This window comes from Neopsephotus bourkii, unplaced genomic scaffold (genome assembly GCF_033783945.1).
Source record: "Neopsephotus bourkii isolate Nb327-2 ecotype Australia unplaced genomic scaffold, CSIRO-AGI_Nbou_v1 NB_1154, whole genome shotgun sequence".
In the NCBI taxonomy this organism is placed as follows: Eukaryota; Metazoa; Chordata; class Aves; order Psittaciformes; family Psittacidae; genus Neopsephotus; species Neopsephotus bourkii.
The window spans coordinates 440666-458140 of record NW_026901640.1 but is presented as its reverse complement, the minus strand read 5'-3'; the positions used below and the strand labels follow the sequence as shown (position 1 = coordinate 458140).

Genomic DNA, 17475 nt, shown 5'->3' with positions numbered 1-17475 from the left:
ATCAGATTACTCAGGGCTGGATGTAACACAATCTAAAGCTCTAGTCCTTGTGATACTTCTCTTAAAACTAGATGCTCTCTTATCCTCCTCCTGCAGCACCGTTTGGAATGCTCTAATCGCTTTCTCCCTACTTTTGCAAGCTCCCAAATCCTTTTCTTCCTCTGCCAGGGAAATCAGAACGTGACTGCTCCTTTGCAGGAGCCGTTGCTATTCCTGGCTTTCGGTCTGTGTTGCTTCGGCTCCTTTTGTTCCCTCCTAGCTCCCAGTCTGAGCTCTCCTCTTGGCGCTGTGGGTGGTGGTACCCAGCCACATCCCGCTCGGGTGGGGGAAGCACCATGGGGGGCTCTGGGTGGTTGCTGGGGTGATGGGGAAGGGTCGCTGGGCAGAGCTGTTGGTGTCCCATTGGCTGCTGTGGCTCAGCCGCGCCGGGGCCGGTCTGGCCGTGCCTGCAGCCCGTGTGGCACATGCCTGGCGTTGCTCGTGTGTTTCTGGCCCTGGCCCTCCTGAACCAGAAATACCTCTTGTGAAGGGAGGCACAGAGCGCTCCAGGGATGTGCTCAGCGCCGCAGCTCTGGCCGGAGGAGCCGAGTCACCAGAGCCGGGCTGGGCTGAGCCCATGGCTCAGGTGGGAGCGATGGGGCCATGGGGTGAAACGCACCCATGAGCGGCTCAGGAAGGGCTGCTTCGTGATGGGGGTTGGTCTCACTGCAGCACTGACACAAAAGCCAAAGTTGCTCCATAAATCCATGGCGTCATAACAGTATTGGCAGCATCACTTATTCACGGGAGGTTCCTGACCTCGTCACAATCTGGTATTTTCAGATCCTTCTTTCTTCGCAGAGTGTCCAGAAGAAAATGCCAGGCTTTGTGTAAGTGAGCCAGCCACCCATGAGCTGCTAATCACAGCGTGTGATTGTTCTGACCCCAGCACTCCCCGGCCCGGCTTCCTCGCTGGCTGCAAACCTGTCTCCTCTGAAGCAGAAATGTCAGGGTGTTTTTAAGGAGAGATTTATTCCTTCATGCAACAGGGGCAGCTGCTGGGCTCGGAGGTTATATAGTCACTGCGGAGTGACCCATTTAACACTGATTGTTTTGTTGAAGGAAGGATGGAGACTTGGAGGAGCCCAGCAAGGCTGGTGGGGGATGGAGGGAGCTCATGGCCTCTGGTCCAGGCTCCACCACAGAGAGGGCTGGAGCTCTCTGCAGCTGAGCCTGGGACCCTTCCATGGATGGGGAGCTGACAGTGCTCCAGGCACCTCTTCAGAGCTGACCCAACCTGTCCCTCACTGGAACTGGTTTGATGGGATCCTCTTGGAGAGAGTCAAGGCTGGGTTGGGGACCCCCATCATGGCTGATGCACTGCTGGAGCCAAGGAGACCCAGCTTTGCTCCTGGGTGAGGGTGCCCCAATGGCCACTGTGGCCATGCAGTGCAGGTTCCGGTGCTCCCAGCTTGCTGTGCCCACCCTGCTCCTGCTCCTCACATCGGTGATCAGAGCTGGTCACTGTGTGCATCGTGAGCTCTTGGCCATTTGCAAGGGGAACCCACTGGATGTGAGAGGGGAGCGCAGCAGGGCTAGGGCTGGAGCTGTTCATATGCACCAGTCCTGCTGCCTCCTCTGCCTCTTGGAGCATCCCTGGTGTCCTGCCCCAGGCTGTCCTGGAGCATTGATCAGGTAGCAGAACACAGGAAATAGAGGGCAGCTTCTTCAGGGCCCCACTGCAGCCACCAGCGATGTCTTGGGGAGGAGGTCCCTGGTTCCCCCTCACCTGTGTGACCAGTGCCTGAGCATCCTGATCCCCAGGAGGACCCACAGCCCCTCACCATTGCTTGTCTTGCCCTTGTCCTATAAATTGCAAATCAGCAGAAATCGATTTCAGGCAGGCTTGTTTGCCCTGTTTGGACGGAGAAGACGTGGCTGAGTGTGCCTGCGCAGGGCGATTCTCTATTTCCAAATATGAGAGAATTGAACATCTTTAAAAATCAATACAAAGCCACTTCAGCATAAACCAGGAGGAGATTAATACTTAACTTGTCTGGAAAAGGGGAAGAGAGACAGTGGAAAATGACTCTAGGGAGAGAGACTCGATGAAATTCAAAGCTGCCTGTTTAATGCAAGAGGGAAAAGGTTTAAAATTAACCCCCCTCCCCTGCATTAACCGGGAGCTAATGAGGTGCTGCAGGATTGCTCTGGTTCGGGGTGAGAGGGGTCCTCATTTCTTTCTTTCTCTTTGCTATGCCTGGAAATCCGTTGTTCCAATGACTTCTGCTCCAGAGGAAGCAGTCGGTGTCTCCTGCAAGAGCAGATCTGTTGAGCCAACAGAAGGCTCTGCAGTGTGAGCTGAGCACTCTCCCTTCCCACCAGGGAGGGTGAAGGTGGCACCGGGATGAGCAGGAGCCTTTCCTCTCCCCACTCAGGTTCTCTCACCCTACCACATGTGGTTTGGTGTGAGCCAATGTTGTACCAAGGAGGCATAAAACGTGTTTTGGGGTGTTTTGAGAATGGGTTGGGCTTTTCCTCATGGGGATGTGGGGATCCCTGTGCTGAGGCCCTGCTGCTGCTCCAGCCTCCCTGGAGACCCATGAGATCTGCTGGGATACAGAAACACTGGTCTTGGATTGAAGTTGAGATCTTGACTCTCTGAAGGGCTGTTTGTGTGCTGTGTGGGTCAGTGTGAATGGTGTGGTCAGGTCCTCCTCGGCTGAATTAATGTGGCATCTTGACAAAAATAACCCTGTTCATATTTTTATCTGGCTTTTAGTAGAATGCAGGGAGAGATTATGGGGATGATGGGGTTTTGTTGAATTAAAGGATGCATCTGATTAGGGATTGTGCTGAAACATTCAGATAGGAAAAGCTGGAGCTATGGTCACATTGGTCACCTTAAGCATGGTGGTGGGGAGGGGTGGCAGTGAGAGTGGCTGCCAGATGTACTCCGTGGCTCCTGAGCAAACACATTCATTACAGGAGAGCCACAGTGCTGTTAATGATTGACTGCCCCAGCCAAGGGCTTTCCAGGCATCTGCTCCAGGGCCTTGTGAGACCATGGGGATGTTGTGTTGTGCGTGACCTGGTGGGCAAGGAACGGGAGCTGCTGCAGGGGGATGTCCCACTGCGGTGGGATGCTCATGGTGAGGGAGCTGTGGTTGGTGCTATGGGTGGGTGGCCATGGTTGTGTGCCCCCCAGCCCCCTGCCCATTTGTGGCAGGGCCCCTCCTGTGCTGTGCTGGGGGTCCTCCCATGCAGGAGGTGCGCTCCCTGCTTTGGGGCCAGCCTGGTTAAGAGCACACCCAAGGGGATGTTTTCCTGGTCTTGACCCGATGTTGTCGTGGGGTTATGGTGACTGCAGGGTATGGAGCTCTGCTGGGTTTGCTGCAGGTGCTGATGGTTCAGTCCTGTTCAGGGCTGGAGCTGCGCCTGCATGTTCTCCTAGATGCCTACAGCAGGGGCTGTGTTTCCATCCCTCCACTGAGGAGCATGCTCAAAACGCTGTAGCTGGTCCTGTATCTAATTCCTGTGAAAATCAAATTCACAGAGGAGGAAGGTGAGATGGGGGGGACGGACAGGGAGGCCCGGGTGTTTCGTCACCATGGCAACACAGACTTCCAGGGGAAGGTGCTGAGGTTGGGAAGTAGATCACATACAGTTTACTTAACTTAAAAATATATATGTCTTTCCTGGAACAAGCTGTGTGCCGGCTCCCTGGTGCAGGAGGCAAGCTGAAGGGCTCCTGCTGCTGCGCTGCTCCCGGGCTTGGCTCCGTGCAGCTCTGCACTGGGAGGGATGCTCAGCTCTGGTCCATGCAGCTCTGCTCCGGGGAGGGATGCTCGGTCCTGGCCCATGCAGTTCTGCTCCGGGGAGGGATGCTTGGTCCTGGTCCATGCAGCTCTGCTCCGGGGGAGGGGGAGAGGGATGCTGAGCCCTGGCGCAGGCGCGGCAGGCACGGGCTCAGATCAGCTCCGTGTTATCCCGTTCGGGGAAGGTTCGGAATGTCAGAACAAGGCAGAGGGAAGCGGCTGCGAGGCAGGAGCGCCTCCCTCCCCCCGTCCGGGTTTGGAGGGGCCGCCGTGTAACTTCCCCGCTGAAAACCCCGCTGTTGGCGTGCTCAGACGCGGCTCTTCCCGCGGTCCCGCTCTGGCGGCGGGCGCACGGAGCGCGGTCGCGGTCCCGCACACACACACACGCTGCCGCCGCCGGGGAGCGCGCAGGGCGGCGCGGGCGCGGAGGCGGGCGCGGACGCGCTGCTGCCCCCGCAGGTGCCGCGGCGAGGGCCGGAGCTCGGGCGGCGGCGGCGGCGATGTCCGTGTCCCGGCCGGCCGGGAGGATGCCCGCCCGTCGGGCCGGCGTGCGGGCGGCAGTGGTGCTCATCGGGCTGCTGCACCGGTCCCGCAAGCAGAGCAAGGAGAAGAGGTGACGAGCGGTGCGCTCGGGGGGCTCGGCGGCGGGGGACGGGGGTGCCCGGGGGAGGGGACTCCGGTGTGGGATGGAGCTGGGGTCGTGTGCGTGCGGGCAGCGCTGCCCCGGGGCTGGACCGCAGGCGCGGGGACCACCGGGACCGGCTACCGGCGTCTGTGCGTGTCTGCCCGGGGGGTGATGGCGTGAGAGGGGGAGCAGGGGCCGCCCTCCCGCCGTCCCCAGCGGGGTGAGCCCCGACATCCGCCTCGCCCCGCGGGGCACGGAGCGGGACCGCGCTCCGCCGGGGCTCCGGAGCCGTTCGGCGCAGCAGCCGGGAGCAGCTGACGGAGGGTTTCGTGTTTCATTGACTGAGCCGCGGGCTGCACTCGGTGCTCAAGTTTGCGCTGCGAGGAAAGGGCCTGCTGGCCATGGTGTGCCGCGAGCATCCGCGCCGCTTCCCCCGCGCCCGAGCTGCCGTGCGCTGCCGAGATTCGGGTTTGTGCTGCACGTCCCCGGTCACGGAGTTCTCTCTCCTCCAGGACTGTGCTGCTCTGGCAACTTTGCTGTTAAAAACAGTGAGAATTGTGTGTGCAGACCTCGGCGGTGTGTGCACTGCTGAGCCGGAGGGAAGCAACGTGGGCACTGCTGCAGATGGAGGGGTTTTTGTGTGGTTTTCTGGCTGTTTTTTTTTGGTTCAATTTGTGATTTTGTACCACAGCCATATGAATGGAGAATTGATTACTCGGAATCTTTATTGTAACGTATCTCCCCATCCCCTTATCTATGAGCCTGAAAAAAAATCAGAGTAAGACAATTGGAATGAAGCTGTAGCTCTTTGCCCACCCACAGCTCTGGGGCACAGAGGCCGTACCCCTGTTTTTCATGCCCCATTTCTCAGTGCTGCTGCCTTGGCCAACAGGTGCCCTTGAGGGCAGGGTTTTAATGATGCTTTTATGACTCAGCCATGGCCTTCCCCTGTAGTTCATGCTCTGCTGCTGCGGGTTTGGGGTATTTTCTCCTCCTTTGCTGAGGTTTTGGGTGGATCATTAAAGCTGAGCAGTTGGAGCCCCTGGCCCTCTTGGCACCCAGAGGTGGGTGCTCACCTGAGCTGGGCTGTGCCACTGCTGTCCAGTGAGATGCGGGTGCGGGAGCTGCCTTGGCACTTGGCCATTCTTGTCTGTTGCCCCTCGGGTTTTGTCTTGTGTAGCCCAGGCCCATTCCTGCCGTAGCTCTGCCCATAGGCCGTGAGCTCAAGCTTTGGGCCAGCAAGTTGCAGAGGGGCTGGTTGGTTGAGGGGTGGCCAGAGTCCCCCTGACCCCCCAGTGCTCTGTTGTCTGGAGCCTCTTCTTCCTCTTCCACGTGCTGTGTGTGGGGAGTGTGTGAGCATCAGTAAGGTCAGTGCTGCCAGCAGGGCCCAGGAGCTCCTTCAGATATTGTCCCCCCTGGAACTCATTTGCCATCCTGGGTTTGCCCCAGAGCATGGCAGGGAAGGAAGGGGAGAGCTTTACCAGCCACACCAAGCCAGGCTTTTCCCACAGAGTCAGCTTTCCCCTGGGCACCAGCTTTCCATGAATGAGCTCAGCACGACACTCGAGGGCTGAGGAAAAATCTGGCTCCGAGCTCTCACAGAAATCTGGCCAACGTGTGAGTCTGGGTCTGGTGGGTTTTTCCCCCACCATCATGTTGAGCACGAGCTCTCTCAGTGTAGCTCTTGCTGGGGTTTGCTCAGTGCGAGAAGAGTCACACAGACACCTCAGTGGGAGAACAAGACCCTCAGGAGGGGTTTTCTCCTGCTGTGGACTGAGGAGCCTTCGTGGGAGCGACTGCAAGAATTCAGGCAGTGCTTTACGGCGGTTGCTTTGCCTTATGCAAGCTGCCAGGGCCATCAAAGTGACATAATCTGCAGGAAAAGGAAGGGACTGCTAGCGGCATCGTCAAAAGGGACTCTGTGCCTCCACCTGCTCCTATTTTCCTTTTTTCCTCCTACATTCAGTCTTTGTTCTGCGTTTGCAATTGAGTTTTGCTTTACACGAGCCATATGCAAGGCTGGCAGGATCGGTGGCAGCTGCAGAGTCCCTGGTGGCCTCTGTCCCTTCCTTGTTAGCAACCCATAAAGAGCAGCACAACAGCTCGCCCTCGCCGTGCTGGGGTGATGTTCCTGTCCCGCTCCACACATCCAGGGTTTGGATCTGGGTGTTTTTATCTGGATCCTTTTTCCTGGATGTCCCATGTGTAAGTGAGAGGATGCTACAGTGGCTGTTCTCTGGGGGGGGGGTACAGCCGGTGGGTGGGTGCCCCGCCATTCACTCACCAGCCTCACCTATGGTGTAGATGGCTGGCAACAAAGGAAGTGTCTCCACTCAGTGCTGGTGGTTTATGGGTTGGTTCAGGACTGCTCACAGGTGGTCTGTGCCCTTGAGAAAACCTTTGTGCTGCTGAAGGCTGTTTTAATCCCTGGTTGTTTCAATGGGACATTCACCGGAGCAGCGTCCTGCGTGATTTGGGCCTCTCCCCCCTGCCCCAGGCTGGGACCACGTCCCTTTGCCCTTTGGCATCGGTTCTGCCGGCGGTTGGAGATGCTGGTTTCTGGGAGCTGTTCTCTGCAGTTTGCAGATTACTGAATCAGCTCAGGAGCGGCTGCCCAGGGCTCACGGGCTCCTGTTTGCCAGGAATTGGCTCAGACGAGCCTTCAGCTCTTAAGCCCAAGAGTGCCTGGGCTGATGTACCCAGCCGGTGTGGGAAATCACTGCTTTCTGCTCTTGTGACAGAAAGAGAGCAGACACTGACATCTGTAAATGATAAAATCCTCTTTCCACCATTATTTGCACGTGGAGCCCTGCTTTCCTGGCCAGACCAAGCGGGAAGTCCTTGGCTGGTTGGAAAGAACGCAGTGCCTGCAGAGGTGCTGGCACAGCAGGAGCGGGCCCCCCTGTACCCCGCACAGGACAGGCAATGCGCAGGGACCCAGCACAGGCAGTGCTGGCTGCACGGGTGTGGAACACTCTGCACTGTTCTCAGCAGTGTTTATTCTCTGTGCAGAGGGGTGATTAAAGCTGAACTCACGGCAGCGAAATGTCACCTTGCTGCGAGCAGAGCTCCGGTTCCCGCTCGCGGGAGCTGCCCGTGGGGTGCGCGCAGGTGCAGGCTGGCACTTCACACTTACCGTGATTTATGGCAAGAAATGTAGAGCAGAAAATGCTGTGCTTGTTCTCTGCTGACTCTCGGGCTCAGTGCACCAGGGAAACGCTTCGGGGCAGGGCCAGCCTGAGCCCAGGACGTGACAAGGTAAATCAGCTCATTAGGGAAGATGCTCCGCAGCGGGGGCTTTGCAGCTGGGTGCCGGATGAGACCCGGCTCTGGGGGGAGCCCTGCAGCAGTGCTTGTCCTCTGCAGGCGTCCTCCCCGGCATGAGTGATGATGCAGCGAGATCTTGCCTGCCTGGAGTGCCCGGGATTGGATGGAGAGCTGTTCAAAGTCAGAGTAAGGTGCTTCGCTCAGGCACTCACTGCAGAGCTCCATGTGCACAACCTCAGCCAGGTGCCCTTGGAGCTGTTGCAGAAAAAAAACACTTTTGGATGAGTTCCTTTTGCAGTCTGAGCAAAGGGCTTCTAGCTCCACTGGTCCCAGATCCAGGGGTGGGGGGCTCGGTCCCAACGTGAGTGGGGTGGAGAGGATGCGGGATGGAGAGGAGCCTCTGGTGAGGGAGGACAAGCAGCCCCAGCTCCGCTCCCACCACTGCCAGGCACAGGGGCTTAACCCGGGCGCTGGGAGGGTGAACAGCAGTACAGGAGCAGAGTCTCCTGTGAAAATCAGATGCTGGGCACTGAATATTAAATAAGCTAAAAAGGGAGCAGCTGGCAAGGTGATGGCCATCAAGGGCAGAAAAATGATGAGGCCAAAAATAGAGGCTGTTAATTTACAGGGTACTCATTGCTGTCCTTCCTAAGGATGCAGCATCTGGACAGGCTGAACCTGTTGCTGCAAGAGTTTTGCACCTCCTTAGACCAGGTTTCATCTGCAGAATTAAGAGTAGGTATAAAGGTAACCCGCAATGCTCTGTGTTTAATTTACCCAGTGTAACAATTGGTAGAGCCAATCACTTAGTGTGAAATACCTCATGGTGTCAGGTAATAGGTTGACATCTCCCTTCACCATGTGTGATTTATAGGAACACATCGTGTCAATTTGGAGCCTGGCTGCTAAATCAGACAAACAAAACAAGCAGGTGGGATGCATTAGGTGCTTTTCATTAGGCTTTAGGTTGGGAAAGAGAGAGAAAAGAGTGCACTTGGAGGCAGAGGTTCAGCTGAAAAAGCTGAGGGGACATGGATATGAATATGTGGGCAATTTTGGGATGAACAGGGATGCTCTAAAGACAAGAGAAAGACTTTGTCTGCGCTCACTGTGTTGGGAACCCACCATTGCCCACACACTCAAAATGGTGGGGGACCCCCCTAAGCACATCCCCATGGCTCTGGGAGGGGGATGGACCCATGCTGCGATGGCAGGGCTGATCTCACAGTTTCCATTAGGAAACCCTGCGGTTGGGCCTGCATAACTGCATTAAGGTATTTCCTTAATTAGATTTACTAAGTATGTAGGATTCTAATTCTTTCTTTTCCTTCTCTCTTAATTTGCCTAATGAGAAAACAAAGAAACCAAATTACAAACTCGGAGCCCGTGTTGCATCCATAGAGGCCGTGTGTGGCCGTGCAGCGTCAGGGGATGCTCTCACCCATCCTGTGTGAGGGTGCCTGGCCCTGGCCAGGGTGGGCTCAGGGTGCTGGGGCTGGGTGAGGCCCCCGGCTGCTGCTGGGCACTGGGTGCTGCCTCCAGCCAGTGAGTGCAGTGCTGTAACCTTTGTTACTGATGCTGGAACCACACGTCCCATGCTGCCAGGGAGAGGGCTCAGAGGGTGTTTATTGGGGTTGCGCTGTGCCAAGCCCAGGCTTCAGCTCTCCACACCATTCCTGATGTCCTTTGCTGTGCGTTCTCTCCCCTGCTCCCCAGTTGCCCTCTCATGTGCTTGCGGTCAGGCCGCTCAGGCAGGAGGTGTGTGTTCACCACCTCGGTGCAGGCGTTTTGGGAAGGCTGATGTGGAGCGTCCAAGGGGTTGTGCCATGGAAGGGTCCCAGCCCCTGGGGTCCATCCTGTGGCACAGCACAGGCAGCGATGCCTGCAGGCTGCTGGCCGCTGGCATCGCTGTCTCCAGGGCACTGTCTCAGTGTCCTGGGGCTGCTCCTGGGGCTCTGCTGTGGATGCTGGCACTGTGGGTGCTGTGCGGTGTCCCCTGGCCCTGTCCTTGCTGCTGTGGCCCATGGACCCTCACTGCGGTTTGGGCTCTGTGGACACTTGGACCCCTGGCGCCAGGCGGGAGCAGGTCACAGCGTGGGGCAGGCTCCGTGGCTCTGGTGGCACCGGCAGGGAGGTCTCCAGGGGCTGCTCTGCACACCAGAGCACAGATAAGGACGTGCTGATCCTCCCCGTGATTCATTTAGCATCCCAGGAGGGCAGTCTGCTTAGGGATTAGGCTGACGGTCCTTGACCCTGCGCTGACAGGAGACTGAATCACCCCGGTCGGTGGCTGCAGTTTAACGTAAGGTATTTCCAGCGCATGGAGGCTAATTACACACGGCGGCTGCTGAATGGGTTTGTTTTGCTCTCCCCGGAATTGCAGGAGCCGTTCCAGCAGTTTGGCCCCAAAGAAGCAATCAGCATGTGACAGAGGAACATGTTGTTAAGTTGTGTGAGTGATTCTGTAATACTTAGGATATGATGCTATGGCAACCTGCTACAAATCACAGATAAATCAAATTATTTGTGCATCCCTGTAACTTTAATCTTTGCAAAGTCTGATACATTTTATGCCTTTGAGGCCACTCTGCAGATTAGAGCAACCAGGCAGAGCTCACGGTTCAAAGCAGGAGAGCAGAGGGTGAGTGGTTTGCTCCAGATCAGGCTGTGCTTTAGTGTCCCAGAAAGTCAAAAAGCAAACAGTGGAAATCTGTCATCCTCAGCACTCTTTTCAGCAAGGCAGCCATGGTTGTGGAGAGGAGAGCGGGCAGGAGCTCGATGAACAGTATGGAAGGGCAGGGAATGAATTCTGCTATTGCCCGTACACCGACCCACATTGCTTTAGTTCATTTCTTGCACTGAGGAACTGGAAGATGCTCGGAGCTTCAGCGAGATGAACTATTGAAATCAAATGCCCACACGCCTGCCCCGGGCTGTGGGAACTGCAGCCAGCAATTAATAACAAGTACAGAGGGTTTGGTCTGTGGGGTTCCGGGGGTTGTGGGCCAGGTCCCTGTGTGCTGTGCCGATCCCCCTGTGCCCCTCCTGGGCTGGCCCTATACCTCCAGGACAGAATCATAGGCTTGAATCCAGAATTCCCCATGACATCCAGCTGGTGTTCCCCCGGCTGCAACTGGAGTCCATTACCTTGTTCCTTGGTTGTTGGATAATGAGAACTGTCTGCATCCTGTTCCCTTGGCCACAGGCACTGCAGCTCCCTGCTGCTGTCTCCATGTGTGCAACACACCAGCAGCAGGGGCTGAGAGCTGGCAGCCCCCCAGGTCTGACCGTGCTGCCCTGGGGACCCGGCACCGCTGGCCCCAGCTGCGTTGCCATGAAGTCAGTCCCACAGTGATGGGGAGAGATGCCAAATTCCCAGTGTGGGCTGTGGTGCTGCGAAGGGCAGGCTGGGACCCTGCAGGAGTGTGGGGCTGCAGTGCCTTCCTGCAGCCATAGTGCGCAGGGGCTGCCTCCAGACTGCTGGTACGTACTTGTGTATGGGTCGGGGGAGATGGAGCCAAGGCTCATCAGGAGCAGAAGTCTGTTTATTACCAAGAGCAGGAGCAGCAGCAGCCAGCCCTTCCCAAGCTCTGTTTCTGTCCCTCCTTAGCAGGGATGTAGCCAAACAGCCACCCCTTTGGTCACAGAGGTGCCAGTGGGGTTTTGCACTTGCTATTGCACCAATGGTATGTACAAAACTTGCCTGCAGTTCCCACAGCATCCCCGCTGCATCCCTGCACAGGAGGGCAGGTGTGCACACCTGACAGGAGCTGTGTGCTTGGAGATGGCCCCAGCGGGTCCGGGCTGCCGTGTGCTGTGCCGTGCTGTGCCATCCCAGGGCAGGCTGCCATGGGAACCAGACCTGGTTACTGGGAGATAAACAGGGGGACATTTTGGCCGGGTTTCTGCGGTGCTGACCTGGCAGGGACGAGAGGAAACGAGATTAACTCAGCTCTGACTCCCAGGCCGGCGTCTGGCGGTTCTGCTGCCTGTGGCAGCTTGGGCGCCTGCCTGGGGAGCAGTTGGTGGGAAAGGGCTGGGGTGTTTTGGTCAGGCAGTCAGTGGGGGGCTGACCTTGTGCCTTCTTGAGGTCTGGGGGCATTCTGTGCGGGGTTTCTTGGCAGGTCTGTGGCACGGGAGCTGCTCTGCCTGCCCTGGGGTATGCATCCTCCTGACAGCTCTCACTGCCTCCAAATTCAGCCCATGCCAGGTGCCTGTTGGCAAAGGGGCTCCGGGCTCGGCCCTGCCAAACCTGCACTGGGGTGTCCCTGGGTTTGTGCTGGTGTCACCAAGCTGTCTGCATCCAAGCTCGGATGAGATTCAGTCACCATCCAGGCTGCCAGCTGGCCCCAGCCAGTGGGGCAGTGCAGGGACAGCCCCAGACAGTCCTCCCAGTGGAGGGACACTGGGGATGGGTGTTCATTGCAGCCCAGTCCTGCCTGCCTCCTTCACCTGCATCCTTGTCACTGTGCCCCAGTCCTGCAGCCGGGCTCTGGCTGGTTCCTGGGGTGCTCAGCGGGGCAGAGGGGTCCCACCCTGCACTGGGCACGGGGCTACTCGGGTTTTACCACCTTCTGATGCCGTTTGGTCCCTTCTCAGATTCAAGCTACGCTTCCCTGGCGGCCGACCTGCGGCTTCACCAAGGGAGATCAGACCAGCGCTCCCCTCCCGGGGCGCTGACACGCCTGTGCCTTGGCTCTTTCAGGAAACAGGAGCTGCTCAGCAGCGCGGATGTGACCGTCCCGGAGCGGCCGCTCTCGCCCCCCCTCACCGCGCCGCCGACCATGAAGGTGAGTGAGTGCGTGCGCGGGGGATGCTCACGGGGATGCTCTCAGGGCCGGGCTGCTGAGGAGCAGCGCTCACAACGCAGCGGCTGCACGGGTCCGGGCTGCTCGGGGGGGGGAGGGGGGGGCAGCAGTGGGTGGGCTCTGGAGCTGAGCCCGCAGCGCGTTCAGGCACCATCAGCCCCGTGCGTGAGGCTCGGCCCCATCCGGCACCGCCGCTCGCATGAGGCGGCCGTGGGCAGCGGTGCCAGGCAGGGCGCACAGCGCTGGGGCTCTCACCCTCTACCAGCCACCGTGAGGCTGCAGGCAGGAGCTGCGGGCAGCGCCTGACCCAGCTCTCAACCTGCCAGGGGCCGCTCTGCTGCTGCCCTTTGCCGCGGTGGAGGCAGCCGGGCAAAGGACGTGGCTCTTTCTCTCTGCTGTGCCCATGCGGAGTCACCTCGGCAGGCTCTGCTCCTCCTGCATCTTCCCACACCCAGCGGGAACGGTCACGGGGACCTGGTTAGACCTGGAAGCTGGTCCTGGGTGAGCTGGGGCTCGTGGGGCACCTCCGCGGCTCCCAGCTCCTGTTTATCTCCCCCCAAACAGCCTCATGTGGCCCTGTGCCAAGCAGCGCGATGCAGAGCCGGGCAGTGACCTGGGGCAGAGCTTCGGAGTGAATTCAGCAGGAAAAGTCAATCTGAGACATGGAAACGAATGGGAAAATAGGATAAAATAACGGGTTCACCAAAAGCAGCTTCTGTGAGAGCCACCCAAGGTGTTTCAGCAATGCCAGTTTCCAGACAAAGGCAGTTGTAGCTCTCCTCCCCTGGTTGCTGTGATGCCACCTGGGAAAATACTCATTAAGCTGGAGATGAGGTGGATGTGAGGATTATGAGGTAGCTGAGAACCTGTTAAATGGTTAAGAGCAAGTGGGTTTGGAAATAGAGCACCGAGTTGAGGGAGTTCGTTAGTGGAGCATTTGATGGTCTGGCTGTTTGGGGTTTTGTGCGTGACCTGGGCACACAAAGCAGGTGGGAAGTGACATGGATCATGGGTGACATGAGCTGTGGCACTTCATTGGGCTACACAGAAGGAGAGGGGGTTCCCAAGAGGGGTCAGAGCCCGGAGTGATGGGAGGGAACAGGGATGCCTTTGCCCACATCATGTTTTAAATGGAAATTCTGCCTCTTAACATAGGCTGAGCCCGACTGTGTCGGTGCAGAGGTGGCTCCTGGTGCTGGGGTCTGCTCCCTGCCCTGCTGCTGCTGCAGGAGTGGTTGGGGGGTGAGACCCCAGGCATGCTGCAGGCAGGGCTATGGCTGCTCCTGGCTGAAGCCAGGGCAATGCAGGCCTGTGCATCACACTGCAGGGCTGTGCATCCCACCATGGGGCTGTGCACCCCAGCATGGGACTGTGCACCCCAGCATGGGGCTGTGCATCCCACCATGGGTCTGTGCACCCCAGCATGGGGCTGTGCATCCCACCATGGGACTGTGCACCCCAGCATGGGGCTGTGCCTCCCAGCATGGGGCTGTGCATCCCAGCATGGGGCTGTGCATCCCAGCATGGGGCTGTGCACCTGGCAGTGCCTGGCAAACCCTGTCCCGCTTCCTGCCCAACCTGTTTCGGGCACTTTGGCTCCCAGGGAGCCACCCTTTGAGACAACAAAGCAGCAGCCCTGCCTCTGGCCTGGGGAAACATTAACGAAGGAGGTGTGGGACAGGCAGGGATGGCAGCAGCTGGGGCCCATGACAAGCGTGGCGGTTGGTGCTGCGCGGGGTGGTGATGCAGGAAGATGAGGGATTTCTCCCGGGGCCTGCTGGTGAGTGCTCCCGGACCCACGGGGGGGATGCTGGGCAGCACTGCCCCACTGAGCTCCATCCTGGCTGATCCCACCGGGGCAGGGGTTCCTTATGGGGGTATCTTTCTCTGGAAGCCTTCAAAGGGCACTTTCTGTGGCAGCTCCTGCTGAGAGGAGCCGTGTCCTTCGCTGTGCTGATGCACCGGGATGTGACTGTCCATCGCTCGTGCTGCCTGCAGCACGCTCAACGGTGAGGGTGAGGACACATGACCTTGGAAGGAAAAGCAGTGGTGGCATCTCAGTGGAGAGCTTTGGATTTCTGAGGTCGTTTGGACCTCAGACCTGGGCAGGTCTGTCCTGCTGACGGTGGGGGGGACGCACTGTCCGCTCCGGTGTTGCCCTGAAGAAGCAGATGCGGGGTCAGTTTGGAACCTTCCAGCTTCCTGCTGGGCAGCACAAAGGTGTAATTGTCTCTGCTATAATTACCAAAATACCTTGGGCCCAGGGAAGCTGTCTCCAAGCTGCAGAAATCCCTGCAGGGCACAGACTGCCGTCTGCTGCACTGGGCACAGGAACAGGCTCCCGATGGAGCTCCTTTGGCACTGGGCACAGGAACAGGCTCCCGATGGAGCTCCTTTGGCACTGGGCACAAGAACAGGCTCCTGATGGAGCTCCTTTGGCACTGGGCACAGGAACAGGCTCCTGATGGAGCTCCTTTGGCACTGGGCACAGGAACAGGCTCCTGATGGAGCTCCTTTGGCAGGTGGATCCGGTGCCACTCTGCAGCTTGGTTCCCTGGGTCTGGCTGCTGCCAGAGCGGCTCCTGGAAACCGTTTCAGTTGCTCAGAGTGTGTTTGTCCATCGCAGAGACCTGAACATGAGCTGGAATCTAAACCAAGCTCAGAATAAGGACAAGCCTTTTTAAAGGGCTTCCAGCTTCAGGCTCTTCCGAGCCCGGGGTTTGTTTTTCCTCCTGTAGGTGCAGGAGGTTAAACTGGGCACAGTCTGAAGCTGGAAGCGTGGCCTCAGCAAGTCCCCGCCTGCATTGGCAGTGTCTCTGCCCCATTGCAGCCGGTGTCACTGGGGCAGCCATAGGCTGCTCGTGCTGTAAAACCAACCTTTGCTCACCACGTCTGTTAGAGGAAAATCTCTCTGAGGTTTTCCTTTGGGGTTTGATTTTCATTTCTTTGTCTCCGCCTCTGTTTGCTTCTTCCTCTCCTTTTTGTCATTTGATAAATCCAGTCTGTTCTAAGAGCTCACAAAAATCACCCCCAAGCCTTTCTCCTTGGTACTGTGGCTCTTTCTGCCCCAAATCCCTCATCCCTCTTCTGCAAACTGTTTCTGGTAGCCGACAGCATTGGAGCTGCTGATCCGGTTCCTGCTCTCCCTCCTGGACCACAGCATCACCCGCAGCACAGATGCCCCTTGGTCTTATGAGCAGGGAGCAAACACAGGTTAGAGGAGAGGTGGGAAGGATGCGGTAAGAAGGACAGGGTGGCTGCAGCAGGGCTCCGAGAAGCCATGGAGCAGTTTACTGGGAATGCCACAGCATTCACAGCTGCTGCTTGGCGAGATCATTTATTTGCCTGTACTTGAGAGCAGGAAAAGCCGGATAAAGGGTCAGGATCATCCAGCTGTGCCCGAGCCCCTGCGCCAAGTGTTGCCAAAGAAAGGCAGCCACTTGCCCTCATGCACTAGGGATGCTTGCGGGGCTGCAAAGCCTTGTGGCACTCAGCCCATCTTCCTGAGCTGCTTTGGAAGGGGAACAGAGCGCAGGGGAAGTCAGGAGGAGAGGAGGGAGCTGCTGCTGCTCCCTGTGCTGCCCGTGGCTGCACGGGGGGTACCTGCTGCAGGACAGCCATGGCCCTCGGAGCAGCTGTGGGGTCCATCCCTGCCCAGCAGCAGGGCTGGAGGGGGTGCTGCAGAGCCATCCGTTATGGATGGAGTCTCTTCTTCCCTTTCCTGCCGAGAGCCGGGGTGCTAGTAAGGGCTGGGGGTCCGGTGTGCCCGCCTGGACGTGCCTGGGGCTGTCCTGGCTCCAGTCTGTGCATTCAACAGGAGACTGCCTTCTTCTCTTTTCCAGTCTGCAGAATTCTTCGAAATGCTGGAAAAAATGCAGGTGAGCAGCCGTGTGCATGCCAGCAATGCGGGACCCCTGCTTCCCCTGCGCTGAATGTGCGGGACCCCCTCTCCAGCCATACCCTGCTCTGAACTGCTGCTGAAGCCCCTGCGCTGTGAGCTCTGTGTCGCCAGGCAGGGCACGTGCTCTCAGACCCGGTCCCTTTGCTCCCTGGTAAAGTCGGGACGCTGCTGCCTGTCTTTGCAAACACCAGGCTCTGGTGCGGAGCACGGCTGGGTCTGGCAGTATCTCAGTACCCTCTGGTCAGGGCAAGGCATGCCCTTGTCCCACACTGAAACATATCAGGATGTGCGTAAGGAGGATGCTCAGGGGACCAGGGTGTCCCCTGGCTTGTGCCTTGTCCCTGCAGGAGGGATGCAGGCAGGCAGCGTTCACCCCCAGTGCTGGGATGTGCAGTGCTTCCCTGCATGGTGCATGCTGTGTTTGGTGCGTGGGAAATGATGGTCTCGTGTAGATGTTTTCGGTGCAGTGCTGCTGTGTCCCAGGTCTTGTTCTGCCCCATCCTGTGTTACACTGGGGTCTGTCCTGGCACACCGGCACCTCTGCAGAGCCCCCTCCTTTCACGTCATTCATGTCAGTGATTTCTGTGTAGCAAAATACCCTTGTGGTTCTGTCTGTGTCGTTGTGAACATCTTAATTATTCAGTCTATTCGTTTTGTTCCAAACAGGCACCAAAACTTGAAGAACAGAGGGCTGGAAGCCAAAAACACAAGGTTGGTTGAATTCTGTTTCTTGCATGGGTCTCTTCAAGTGTCTCCCCCCTTATCTCACAGCTTTATTGTGCATCACCAAAAACAGTCACTGAAAGGACTAAAAAAGGTTTAATGTTATCGAAAGCCAAGGCACAGATTGAACTGCAAATCTGAGGGAGTGGTGTGGGTAAACCCCTAATCCAGCTTTATGTCCAAGCCTGTGCCTTTCAGCAGTGAGCTGTGTGAAACCTCGTGCTGGGCCGCCGAGCTGAGGGCTTACACGGGTAATGGAGAACCCTGGGCAAGGGCTTGTCCTGCCCGGGGCCTTCCTGCTGACCTGGGCACAGAGGGGTCCCCACGTGCGTCCCCAGGCTCCCGGGTTGTGTC

General features: G+C 57.9%; 1 protein-coding gene across 1 annotated transcript in view; it reads left to right on the top strand.

The window, feature by feature from the left end:
* Nucleotides 1-17475, top strand: part of RAP1GAP2 (RAP1 GTPase activating protein 2) — a 55344-nt gene that overhangs the window by 25247 nt on the left and 12622 nt on the right. The window contains exons 4-6 of the mRNA XM_061363278.1: nucleotides 12395-12479; nucleotides 16340-16375; nucleotides 17065-17109. Of these exons, the coding sequence (XP_061219262.1) occupies nucleotides 12395-12479; nucleotides 16340-16375; nucleotides 17065-17109 (166 nt within the window). The remainder of the gene's footprint in view (nucleotides 1-12394; nucleotides 12480-16339; nucleotides 16376-17064; nucleotides 17110-17475) is intronic.